We start from the raw sequence: 14,115 nt of genomic DNA, 5'->3' as shown, positions 1-14,115 counted from the left end.
GCCAGGCCTTGGCCATCCATCCTGGTCACATGCAGAAGCCTTGCAGAGCTTGTTCTCCTCTCACAGCCCAACTGGCTGCTTGACAGCTGATAATTGTTGTGGTCTCAAGCTCCCCTTCTTATAGTCTATTTCCAGGCACCAAATGTGATTTAGAGTCTGTGTCTTTGAAGTTTATGTTGGGGGTGTACTTTCTTTGGAAGTGCCCTCTCATCTGCCCTCTCTTCCTGTTAAAATCAGTCTGTCACAGCTAGAGTGACTGCAAATCTGATAGTTCACAACCCATGCCATGGGAGTGACTAGAGTTCACATCTGGATGTCAGCCGCCATGATATTGGTATCGCATGGTGAGCCCAGGGCCTCAGGCCTACTCTTCATGAGTCTCCTATTGGGCCAATCTCCTTCCTGTGATCTGACCAAGCCCCTTCCTTGTGACCTCAGAATCAAAGAGCACCCTTTGAAGTGTACTGAGGAAGTCTGGCTCCCTTTTCCAGTGTGTCCCACGAAGCGTACAGGAGTGCAGCAATAAACAAATCTGTCTGAGGGAGATTCCTCTACTTCCTTTCCTCACGTTTCACCATGCAGCAATAGGTCACACACAAATGAACCCCCAGTCTTCCATGTGTAGTACAATTCACAGGCACGCATACACCCAGCACATGCACTTAATATACATGCACTGTGCAACACTGTGCCCTTCACATAGTATACCGCACACATACACCCTGCACATACATTTACCATGCACACACTGCACAGCACTATATCCTTCATGTACTCTACCACTAATAGAAACAAATACACCCAGTGCAGGTACAGCATTCATGTGCTGCGCAGCATTCCACGCCAAATCGATGTAGGCTAAGGAGTGAGTTAAGCTTACAGCAGAGGGTCAGTGAATGTGTAAGCCTGTAGCCTTCCCGTCAGAGACACAGGTTAAAAAGGAGCTGTCCACTCCTACTGATCACTACACGGTATGCAGCCAGCACTGTGCTTGTGCTGCTTAACTCCTGGTAAAGGCAGTAGCCTTTCACTACTATGAGGGTAGCGCTTTGGGTGCCCTTCCAGCCCAACAAGCCTGTGAGACAAGCCTATGTCATGGCACAGACAGATGAACCATGTTTGCCTATGACAAAAAAAAATCAGCATTAGGGATCCTGACATCAGTACATTTGGGGCGCTGAGGCAGGTGTATAGCTGTTTGGCAGGGTATAGGAGACTGGATAAATTTTTGCTTGCTGCAGGCAGTGTGATAATATAATTAAAATCAACTGTAAAAAGTGGCCCATCAGACCATAAAGCAGGCCCACAACCAAAACAATGGCACACACACTGACCTGTCAGAGCAGCCTTTCTGGCACTGCCAGATGGCCCTCTGTGCTAGTCTAATGCTGCCCAACTATCGGACTCTTAGGGCCTCAAGACATACATGGCGGACAGTCCACCAAACACTAGGGTGGCGGCAGCCTGGTTAGGAGCCAGATACCATACTGATCAATTCCAGCCATTGACTAAGAGAAGTGTTTTGCAAAAATTGCTCCCACTGATTTGGTATGGGCACTCTTGGCAAAACACAGTACTGGATGAGCTGCCATATCATGACAGCATACTCGGCACTACTTTCGCATTACAGGAACAAATCATTAAAACAATAGTTTTTTGCTGAAAAACAAAAGCAGTGTCTATGGCATTGTGGAGGTTTTTTTGCTGTATCTCGGGAATACTTTAGCCCTTTTTCCTGCTTACAGTCACAACAATTAGTCATAAAGTCTACCATAAGTGTGGAGGTCTTCTGATGCTGTTTAGCAAAGCCACAGAGTGTTCTTGGAAAAGAAACTCTGCAAAATACATTCTCAGCCTAGATGAAGAGTTTCCACTATGAGTATAATAAAAAGCAGGAAGGTGAACGAGTTATAGACATGTTCCTAAAGCCAGTGATAAAATATGAATTAGGAGGAATATGAAGAAGAGAGCAACATAGATAGTATGGCGAGGACATACAGTGGCCTAATGAAAGCTAACACACTAAAGCAATAACAGAGGGCTACTAGAGAGATCGATTATTCGATGAGTGATGCAGATAAATAGTGTATGATCATTATGGAAGGTAAAGAATAGACACGAGACAAAGCTCTCAAGAGTTGGCAACCATTTTATGAAAGTTAGTGGATTCACATAATAAATGATTTTAGACTTGTTTTACCACAGTAAGCCGGGTCTGGTAACTTAGTGGACTAATTCATCCACTGTACGGGCCTATGTTTAACCTCATGATCAGAGATGCATTTCCCAGTCGATCCACTGAGCCTTTCATCCTGCTGAGATCTGTAAAATGAGTACCATTGAGTTGCGTAACAATAAACATCTGTTATTCAGCGCCAATATGCCCTTCTAGGTAAACGTGTGTTTTGTAAATACACATGATGATGTTGCTATAGTAAAGGACAGAACGAGCTTAGTGTGAGTTGGGTGTGCTTTAACTCTGCCCATGGAAGTGCTGCTTTCTCACTTCATATTATTCGCTTTTGGGAGTATCATAACACCTCCTATGGAGTAATTGTACTGCATTCCAGTCTGTTTTACTTTTCAAAAGTAAATCGAATTACTACGCATTAAATTATTTATCTAACAGATGCATTGTGTAAATAAATCAAACATGCATTTCACGTGAAACGCTTTTTTAAATATAATTTAGTCCAACTTAGATTGCAAGGTAGACCCATTTGCTTTGCCACTGCTTTTTTGGGTATTTAAGACGATGTGGAGAGCAGAGTGTATGTATCAGTGAGAGGGACGCTCAACATTCTTTCACTAGGTCAGAGAACTGCCTCTGTCACTGCACCCAAAACATGCATTTAGCATTTCACAAAAATATCTACCTCTCAAACCCCCTGGAGCAGACAGCGCACTCAATATGTTAGTACAACAGTTTTTGTGATTGAGTGAAACAAGTTCAAACATGTGCATGATTTAGTCAGATAGATGCATTGGTTTCTCTCTTAATAAGGCTTTCACTCTTTCAAGGTCAACACACATAGCTCTACTATCCTCCACAGACTTGCAGGAGTCAGACCCTCTGGTCTCCTGAAGAACAGGTTCTTACACCAGGTGGATGCAAACTGTGGGCAATAAAGCTGGCGTTCAAGACCCTCCTCCACGCTTTCCATGTTAGTGCCGTCCAGACCTTGATGGACAGCTCACCAGCGATGTGGTACATCATCAAGCAAGAGGGAGTAGAGACTTACCTCCTTTTGAGTGGCAGAGCCGACAGCCTGAGCTGGTATTATCTTGCTAACCACAATTGGTTTCTTCTACCAGAGGTAGTCCAGGATATCTTCGCCCAGTAGGGCACTGCACAGGTGGACTTTTTATCTCCTCAGAAAATGCTCATTGCCAGCAGTTCTGGGCCCTGTGGTATCCATTGAAGGGAGCCTTAGGGAACATGTTTCATTTGAAGTGGAACTTTCAACTGTATTGCTAGTTTACCTCCCCCAACCTTGATTCCTCAGGTTCTAAGGAAGATAGGAAGATCCGAGTCCGAGCCCATGTTATTCTGATCACCCCGGTTTGGCCAATGATGGTGTGGCATGGAGACCTGCGGTTCTTCACATTTCCTCCGCCGAGTCTACCAATCAGGCCAGACCTTCTCCACCCCAATCTCCGAGGCTTCCACCTTCAAGCTTCGAGATTTAGTGGGACACCTGAGTTCATTCAGCTGCCACCTGCGGTGATGGACATCATTTTGTCAATACATCGACCCTCCACAGTCTTCTTACTCTGACATATGAAGCAACTTTGTTGCATGGTGTGCAGACAATAATCTAGATTCTTGCAGGTCAAGTTGTCACAGTTCCTGCAGTATACACTTTTCCTTGCTCAGAGGGGTTAGGCAATGTCAAAGGATAATTGGCTTCACTGTCTGCATTCCTCTGCCTGCCAGACCTGCTGTCCCTTTTCACAACCCCCATTGTTATGCGCTTGGAAGCCTGGAGTTAGCCAAGACCTTTTTTTTCTCAGCATACAGCATCCCACTATAGCCATTGGCTCCCCTCCACTGTGATTGACTGTATTTTTCCTGTGCATAATGTGCATCTGTGCTTACGAAAAGTCAGTTTCAGTGCCGAGCATTGGTGGGCGAAAGTGCCCTTCTTATATAAAAAGCAGAATGTTTTTCCCTTTTAAAATTGTTAATTTATTTAATTGTTTATATTTTTACAAGCGGTCAGCACCCCACCAGGAAATTTTAACACTCCTTTGTTTGGTAATATGAAAGCTCCCAATTAAAAATGGTTACTGCATTCTGTTCTCTCTCAAGTCTAATGAAGTTGCAGATACTTTCCTCAGTTATTTTCCTTTTTTAGGTTATGCCTAGGCAGCGCTCGCGCTTTCTCTTGGAGACATGCTGTGTTCAGGATATGGCTCATTTGACTGTCTTTTGTAAATGCTTTTCTTTCATTGGTTAATTTGTTCAGTAGTACCTCCGTAGTCCCTCCCTTTCTACTGATGTAACCTCCCATAAGGACTGGCCCTACTACATGTAATCTTACTTGGGATGTTTTATTTACAGTTTGTTTGCACTACTTCGTTAATGAGTTTTGGTCTGCTGGTGTTGCAGGCAGAATAGCTACAGCTCTTCTTCAACCGCACTTCCTGAGCGCCACTCTTAAATGTTGACAATGGCAATCGCAATCTTGTTTCTTTCGCATTATCATGCCACTTGAACTTAAGCAATGGCGGTGTTGCGGTCTTCATTTTGTTGGTCGCAGCTCGCCAAACTAGATTAAGTCTGTGCAAGGCATTTTGTTTGTGTTGCATTACTTTAAACAGGGGCGGCCGCACATTGTTAATTTTGTTTTGCGCGTCTTGCCAAAATAAATTAAGTCCATGCACACCGCAAATAATATTAAATAATAGCATCCGCGCGTTTTTCCTTTCGTGGTGCTTGGCTCCCACAACTTTATTATTTTGTTGTGCACGGCTCACCAAACTACATTTTTACAACTTTTATACAAAATGTACAAAACATTACAGCCTGTTGTGCACAGGAGATAGGGAAAGCACAAGCAAAGTAAACGCAATTGCCCATCTCCTGGAAAACAAGCCCCCAGCCCCTTATTACAACCAGCCCCCAATTACAACCAGCCCATGGGCATTACACACCGGGCGCAGGCACCAATTTTATCATGCATCATTTTAAAAAGCCCCATAACTGCATCATTCCTGAGTCCTATTTCTACACCATACTTCTACAGCAACGCGATTTTAGTTGCAGCTTTTTCTCCCTGCATTATAAAATTGAATTTTAAGCCACATACAGCGCAATGTTCCTCTTCCAGCCTGTTTCTATTGTAGCCGCAATTAATTACGTACCCTCCAAACTCCAGCTGCAGCATCTTGACAGATTGGGTTAAAAACTTTAGCATTTACAACACGAATACCTCGTAACTTTCACCAATTCGAGACCTATTGTATTGGAAATACTTTTTTTTTATTCAAACCTGGCCAACATTGGTATCTCCCCAGGGCGCTTCGGCTGCTCTGGTTCTTTGTTCATTTATAAAACCCGGACAACGGGTCTGTTGCACACAGGCTGATCGCTGTTTTGTCTTTCTGCCTGTGCTGGACTAGGAAGCTGAGGCTGTTTTATGTTTCCTTGCGGATGGCCGCAGGGCGAACACTGATGAGGAAGATTAAGTATCCATTTACTTTAGAAACTGCTGTAAATCATGTCACCCTTAAAAACATTTGAGCAGTGCAATAATATTTAACCCATAATGTCCGTATTCCCAAGTGCCCCTATAAAATGACATATCCAAATTGCAGTTTCACTAAAATGCACGGAAGCCAAATGTGAATTGACTGTTCTTTGTATATTTAGACTCATGTACCCTTCGTATGCACTTCTGCCTATGTCTCCCCACAATTCTATTCCTTGGTGTATTATTAGCAAAATGTGCTTCTCTTTTTGGGAAATACAGCTTCCTGTTTGGTTCCTTATCTACTGCTCATTGGAAGAATATTTTTGAATGGGTGTGCATTATTGCCATTGGAAGTGGCATTCTGTGACAGCGAGGAGCAGATTTCCAGGCAAAGTTGAGAAAATAATGCAGCAAGAAAAGTCAAATCATACAGCTTAATATGGAACTGTCAATGGCAGTATTAATTTGGTATTTAATCATTTGCGCACATTAATACCGTTTTGTCAAATGCTTCACTTCATTCGTGCAATTGTAACACCTGCATACCGCGATCGTCAACTGAAAGATGACCAGATAACATTTCCAAGTTGTATGACACGATATGGCATCAAATCTGGTGGCTTTTAGCAACTTTTAATCCTTTGGAACCTGAAACTAAATGTTTTTGTATTGAAATGGGCAAAATGTGGAGACAACCCTGTATGTCCTCTACTCCTTTGAACTCCTGTTATTGGACCTGCTTGCTGATGCCTTCTCTTTTGCTTGCTGATCATGCAGTGGCATGTATCGTCCAAATGAGACACCAACAATACTACAAGACACTCACCAGATTAAAGTACCTTAACACCCCCACAAGAGCCATCTAGCCATAATCCAGTAACAAAATGCCTTGTGCTAAGTAGACCATTTTAAAGTTTTTGAAGGGCACACACTAGGAGCTTTGTGAAAAACTTCAAAAGTGTGGCAGGAACATGTATTTGTGCTTGCCATTTAAATAGTAGATGCAGAAGCGAGCTAACTAGACACTATGGAATTGGCAAACAATATACACGGTTGGCATTGGGCAAGATTGCCGAATTAACAGGAATTCCTTTAAAAAAAAAAGGAAGGTGATAACTGGCATTCAGTAAAATAGCAAAGTCTGCCGGTCCTACAGAAGGGTGCAAAGCTCTAGCTGTAGAAATACATAACCTAACAAAAAGGGTTGCTCACTCCCCTTAGAGACTACTCCTCACTCCATGCCACCTACTTACGACATATGCCAAAGAAACAATTGATGGACGGAATGCTGGACAATGCAAACATTCACCCCCAGTCACAAGGATCTGGGTTTAATCCATCATTCTTTTTTTCACCACACCACCCCAGTTTGGACCCAGCCATATGCAAATCAGTCTTGACCCTGTTCCTTGTGGGAACTGTCTAGCCCGAACTGCCAAACCAGACCCTCCCTCGACCGGAAACAAGCATCCTGGGACCGGTTTCAGGGCATCACCCATCATCAGCCAGGCTAGCTTGAATCCAGTGGTGTAGTGAGCATGGGACCCACGTCTGGGCATACCCTTCCCACTTAGGGTGACATGCAAAAGAAACAATTGATGGGTGGAATGCTGGACAATACAAACATTCACCCCCATTCACAAGGATCTGGGTTTAATCCATCATTCTTTTGCTCACCACAACACCCCAGTTTGGACCCAGCCATATGCAAATCAGTCTTGACCCTGTTCCTTGTGAGATCAGTCCATCCCCAAACTGCCAAGCCAGGTCCTCCCTGGACCGGAAGCAAGCATCCTGGAACCTGTTTCAGGGCATCATCCAGGGTAGCTTGAATCCAATAGTGAAGTGGAGTGGAGTCAAGCTATCCCGCCTGATGAGGGCCAAAAGGGCCATAAGGGGGAGCATTCTTAAAGAATCGCCCCTTAAGTCAAAATGAAAAAAATATATTGTGTTGCAGGTACTGTGGTCCCGGCAAGGTGTACCCCTTGTGGTGCTGCTGTAATAAAAACAGTTTTTAGAAGTTGTTGGCCATGGTCCAGACCCTGTAGCCTATGCTATTGTAGTGAACATATGCTGTGTGAAGTAGGAGTTGGCCGCCTGCAGTGGGTTAGGTGCAGGGCTTGGCCAGAGGCCAGGCCCTGCAGCACACACCCCGCAGCACCACCACTCCCTCCACCCACCGCTGTGCACAGCCAAAGGGTGTGAGCAGCAAGGCGATGGCCACTCGCTAGGAGTTTGGCACCCGTGAGCAGTTGGGGCGGAGCTTGACTAGAGGCCTTGCTCTGCAGTCAAACTACCACTACACTTGCACAGTAGGTATTGGGTGCCCGTGGCTTCTTAGATGCCTTTGGGGGGTTGGGTGCAGAGCCTGGCCGGAGGCTGGCACCTGTGGGGTATTAGACCCCCTGAAGGGAATTGAAGCCAGACCCTTTTGCCTGGAGTTGACAATTTTAATTTCTACGAGGACATTTTGTTTGTTAGGTTGATAAACACCAGTAACAAGCAGGTAACATCCATCTTATGTGGGTGATTTGGCAGATATGCTATGTATCCAGCGTGTGATCACTTGATTAGTGTTAGATAACTAGGCACAGGTGTTGCTTTTTGAACTACTTAAAGTTCACAAACATTATAGGACGCTGACACAATGAGTTCATTATGTCATATGTGATATCATCATTGATGTACTGTGAGATGTCCTCATTTAATAGGTCATGAGTGATGAAACATGTGAGGTCATAAGCAGTGCATGGCAGGGGCACCAGGTAAAATGAGTTCACTAAACCAACTGGCAAGTTTCAGTGTTTAACTCTTGGTAATTTTCTCAATTTATCACTTAAGCATTACTTTACACATATGTTTTCAATATGTATATATATATATATATATATATATATATATATCTCATCGGGACTGCTGAGTAAAGATGAATATTTGTTTTTAAAAAACAACACACCAACAACACCGGTACTTTACTTTATACCCAAGCTGCACAAAGATCCGATTCAACCCCCATGACGCCCCATATTTTCTGCCAGAAATAGCTTAACAGAACATGCATCTCAATATATTGATCATTATTTACAGGACTTTGTACAAAAATTACCCTCATACCAAAAAGATACCAGTGACTTTTTGGCTAAATTACATAATTGTGAGTGGCAGAAGGATTATTGATAACTATGGACATAGCCGCTCTATATACTAGTATAAGCCATAATGATGGTATGAGGGCGATCGAGTATTACTTGGGACAAAGATCAAATGTGCATAAACATCATAGCAAATGATCATGGACATGATTGATTTCTGTTTGAAAAACAATGTCTTTTTATTTCAACATGTACTATACCAGCAGTTACAGGGTGTTGCTATGGGGGCCAGTTTCTCCCCCAGTTATGCCTGTCTTCACATGGGCTGGTGGGAGGAACTGGTCCTCCATAGAGAATTTACCAACACCCTTAACCAACATGTTAAATGCTTGCGCCGTTACATAGACAACCTGTTTTTAATTTGGCATGGTTTTAACCTGAGGCAACCGAATTTATTCACCAGTTAAACCAAAATGACATGAACCTGCAATTCACTTCTGAAATCAGTGCTGAGTGTGTCCTCTTTCTGGACGTAGAAGTATATATAGAAGAAGGCAAGATTGAAACCGAAATGCTTAGAAAACCAAGTACAGTCAACTCAGTATTACATGCACATAGTCAACATCCAAAGCATTTGGTTCAAAGCATCCCCTATGGGGAAATGCTTCGCAAAAACGGATTTGCAGCACTGAAAGTGAACTAGTGAAAGCCCAACTAGAATGTAAAAAGAGATTTCTGGCCCAAGGTAAAATGCAAAATGCACAGATGCCACGATTCTTAAAAGCCAAAAAGCAGACGGAGACAAGCTCCTAAAACTATCAGGGCGAGACACTAATGCCTATGTGAACATTGCTGCACAACCAATAGAAACCACAAATCAACCCACAAAAGAATTTAGGATGATTGTGGGTTACAGCAAGCAACACAAAGAGATCAATCGCATTATACAGAGGAACTGGCCATTAGTTAAAACTGGTTCAGTCTTGTGACCCACTTTACCAGCTAGACCCTCTGTCACGAACAGACGGGCCCCAAATATGAGAGACAAACTGGTGGTCAACAATCCAATAGAGCAACCTAAATTAAACTGGCTATGCCAAAGGAAGGGCTTTTATAGGTGCAAAACCTGCAAAGCCTGCCAAAATGGAGTTAATACCACCAGCATTCCAAAAGCATTTGGAGGAGGAGAACACAAGATTACAAAATCTCTGTCATGCAAATCGTAATATGTTGTGTATGTCCTCGAGTGCCCCTGCAGGTTAGGTACGTGGGAAGTACCTAGCTGCAGGGGCATAAGAGGATTGTACAACATATCAGAGCAATCCAGAATCGTGACCTGGGGTGGCCTGTTGCCCGCCATTTCAATGAAAATCACCAAGCAGACCCCAAGTTTTTAAAATGCTACATTATTGACAGTGTACCTTTTAATAAGAGAGGGGGCAACAGAGAGGGAATTCTGCGTAATCTAGAAACCAGATACATTTTAGAACTGGATTCTAAACACCCGAATGGCCTCAATATCACAGAAGATTTATACATTTGTCTATAAGCATTAACTAGATCTTAACATGTTAAGATCAGGTTTTATCTAGGGTAGGTTCATTCTGGATAACTTAGAAGTCTCGCTAAGAATACAGTATTTACATTTTTAAAAACAGGTCACGAATAACATGCCAAGAGGAAATTATTGATTTTAGAACATAAAAATTGGGCTAGATGCAAATATCAGACCTTATTGTACTCACGGGCTAAGATCTTAGTAACTGATTAGATGATAAAGGCTTTTACCGTGTGTTGTTTATATAGATCTTTTAGGTTTTTTTTTTTACACACTAAACTTTTATTTCACTTATATGCATATTACTCAAGACAGAGGCTTCTGTCGATCAGTAATTTTTTATTGAATGAATAGAAGGCAACAAACAACCAATGCCCTTAACATTCACTACAGGGACCATACACAATCATACCCAACATGCAGTAACATGTTGGGAATGTTACCATATAACTCAATACAGTTGAATTGAACTATCATATGAGGCAGATAGACTCAAAGGACCACACAGATATTAGTAGTGTTCCCACCAGCAATAGAAAGGAAGTCCACAACTACGTGTAAATCATTTTTAAATGAATTTTATATGGACTACAACATCTAACTAAGGGTATTTACACCCACAATTGCACAGTTCTTAACTTTTAATGAGATATTTGCGTTCAATGCATGACATTTTTAAATAGATTTCTAAAACATACATTTTTTAGATCTATTTATTTATATATTTATCTGTAAAACTATGTATGTATGTAGGTCGTATTGTATTGCACTTAGCACTTTGTTGAACATTGCGTAATCTTGCACAAGTATTGGTTCTAGACACATGATATCATTGATCAAATTGGTATTTATACCACGACTGTTGATGAAATTGAGTTGCCAGAATTTGCAATATTGTAAATATCAAATGTATAACTCATGCAATAATATAAAAATACAAAATGCACTGTCACTTTAAATGGTGAAGAAATCACAACAAGAAAGAGAAAAAAGTGTGGGTATAAAAGAAGTCAGGTGACTGGCTCACGTGTCATGTGATCAAGGCACTTCGGTGCTGAAACGCGTAATGGCAGACAGAGTATAACCTAAATAAATGAGATTCTGTGCACTTAATGGTGGTCCGTGCTCCTACTTTGTATTACTGCAAAAGCAGGTTGGCAGTGGAGTTTCCAAGAGATATAGATATATATAGATAGATATATATATATATATATATATTTATATATATATATATTTATATATATATATATATATTTTTTTTTTTTTGGGAAACAGTCCCTCTCGCAGAAAGAAGGACTCAGAGGCCTGAAGGGGTTTTTAGAGAAGCCAGCTCGCTTTATTTCATCTTTAGGCAGTGGCAGCGGGCGAATGCATTTCGGCGTAGTCAGCCTTCTTCAGCGCCCAGCACTGAGCACACCTAATAGTCCACCTGTTAAAAAATCTTCCCAGCAAACGCTGCTCCTCCCCCTAATGGTGTCGCCACACCCAAAGTAGTTCAGTGTCAATGAGTAAACTACAGTTCCCAGAAGGCACTGTACCGTCCAGCCTGGGCGGGTGGTGTGGAGGAGTGAGGCAGAACGGTAGGTCCGCGCTGGTAGGCTGTGTGTTGTTCCATCCAGACGAACAGCCACGTCCGACTTCCTTGGTCCCCTTACACTGCAACAACCAGCCTCATGGAACAACAGACAGGGCAGGGGCTGTCAATGCGGACTTAGCTCCAAGCAGGTAAAATACCTTGATCTCCCCATATTGTTCATAAGAGTTGAAAAAATATAAGTTGGTAAAGCTATTTGTTAAAAACTTTGTTGCTGACAGGTATGTAACCTTCTTTTAATTGGGAATAGCAATTTGCCAACACTTTGCAGTTTGTGTATTATGTAAACAAATTCGATTAGTAATATTTTTTTTCTTGACTAACTTGTAGATCGAGGAGTGTGCCATACAGGATCTATTAGTTCACTACAGAGCTTTGGGAAATCCTGACGAGTTTATTCTAGTTGAAAGAACAACAAAGGGGCCAGTTGCCATACCAATGTGGAACAAGCATTGATTGGAATAGGACCGAGTCAAAAACGTCATCGTCATCAATGATTTACACCAACCAGAAAGCCGACTAATATTGTAAACAGTTTTTGAAAAGTAACAATGCACCATATTGATAGGCTCCAACTTGGAAGAAAGTCATACTTTGTCATACGTCTTCTACGAGGTAAAGCATGATATCATCACCATGAAAAGAAAAGTGTTTGAGAATTGGAGTAAGTAGTGTGAGTGAAGAGCTGCTGGAGATAAGAGGTTAAACACCTGCCTTGCGACCCTGCAGGGATTGATATGAAAACCAAGGACAGGCGTATTAATTAGATACATCCTCACAAGCAACACTGCATTTTTTATTTTTAGAGTTTGGCAATCTTTTATCGTTCTATTAGTCTCCGTCCAGAAATGTGTGCCATAAATTTCTTGTTGGAGAAAAAACTTAAATCCAGTCTCGTGCATCTTGAATATGATCCAGCAGATGCCAGATGTTAAGGCTGTCCAGACTTGCATTTTCAGACCTCACATTTTAGTTTATAATTCAGGATCAATGAATGAGCAAATGATAGAGATTAGGGCAGACATTCTACTTCTCCACAAAAGCTTTATAATTGCCATGCATTTCAATATTTGGAGTCCTGTTGACGTTCACACTGTAATAAAATAATCGTACAGCTTAACATAGAAACTAAACCAGAATTTAAAATAAAGTACATGTATTCCTTCAATCCTGATTCTTTTTATAGACTGTGTTCATATATAAAAAATGTGCTAATTTATATTTTGAGCTTATGATGTCAGTGACACCTCCAGCACTGAAGCACAGATCTGCTTTCAAGAGTGCCTGTGCTAGGTGTTAGTTGAATTTTGGGGGAACATTTTTTAAGGAACACTCTACCCGGAGGCAGAGCACCCTTGCTGTGTATGCACAGGTTTAATAAATTCTGTGATACACGTAAAATGAGTCTACAGATGTGTGCCCAAGTTTGCAGAGTGCCTGTGTTCCTGTATTCATTTCAAAATGCAGTCTGCTAAATTGTTACATGAATATTTAATTTATACTGGTTGGACCCATGTCATCTTCCTTTTCCTTTTCGGTTCTTTCATTTTGTTTTCTTTTGCTACCCCGTCATGTTAAAATGGGGTTTCTGTTTGGTTGTGTATGTTAAGGAAGCATTTACAAATCATAAGGCTAAGCAATGTTTACACTGTTAGCACCTGGGTCATCAAGAGAGGAGTTTACTCGAGACAAAGAATATGCCAATTTGGAATTGCTGTCATATACATGCCTTTCTTGTACATTGTGTAAGTGGCCTAGTTTGAGCTGTACCAAAAAACAATTCAATGGGGAAGTAAACAGAAATGCAACAACAACAGAGGTGTGATGTGTTTTTTCTCGAATTCATTATTTACCTGTGGTATTGTCTTCCTAGGCATGAAATTGAATGGTCTAAATGCAAGTGTATGGTATAGTGCCAAAACAGGCACACCCTCTTATCAAATGCTTTGAAAGCCTTTTTCTAACATTTAGTGCAAAAGTAACAATCAAGGATGTGTCAAGGATTTTAAAATAAACATATGATCAAACATTAATATGTATAGTTACGTTGCACCCATTCATTGCGACAGCACCTTATCATTCCGACTTTCTAATAACCAATCATTTGAAAAGAACAATGTTATCCATTGCCATAAGAGCGTTTCTCATGGATGCTTGTTAACTACAATACCAGTT

At 41.7% G+C, this 14,115-nt stretch overlaps 1 protein-coding gene across 1 annotated transcript in view; it reads left to right on the top strand.

The window, feature by feature from the left end:
- The window catches only part of IBTK (inhibitor of Bruton tyrosine kinase), a 732,550-nt gene extending 718,796 nt beyond the window's left edge, over positions 1 to 13,754 (top strand). Inside the window, exon 31 of the mRNA XM_086926550.1 lies at positions 12,271 to 13,754. Coding sequence (XP_086782676.1) covers positions 12,271 to 12,396 — 126 coding nt within the window. The 3' untranslated portion in view covers positions 12,397 to 13,754. The remainder of the gene's footprint in view (positions 1 to 12,270) is intronic.
- The last annotated feature ends 361 nt before the right edge of the window (positions 13,755 to 14,115 follow it).

The sequence above is a fragment of the Lissotriton vulgaris genome, chromosome 6, assembly GCF_964263255.1.
Source record: "Lissotriton vulgaris chromosome 6, aLisVul1.2, whole genome shotgun sequence".
In the NCBI taxonomy this organism is placed as follows: domain Eukaryota; kingdom Metazoa; phylum Chordata; class Amphibia; order Caudata; family Salamandridae; genus Lissotriton; species Lissotriton vulgaris.
Note: the sequence above shows the minus strand (reverse complement) of the source record. Positions and strands in the feature narration are given on the sequence as shown.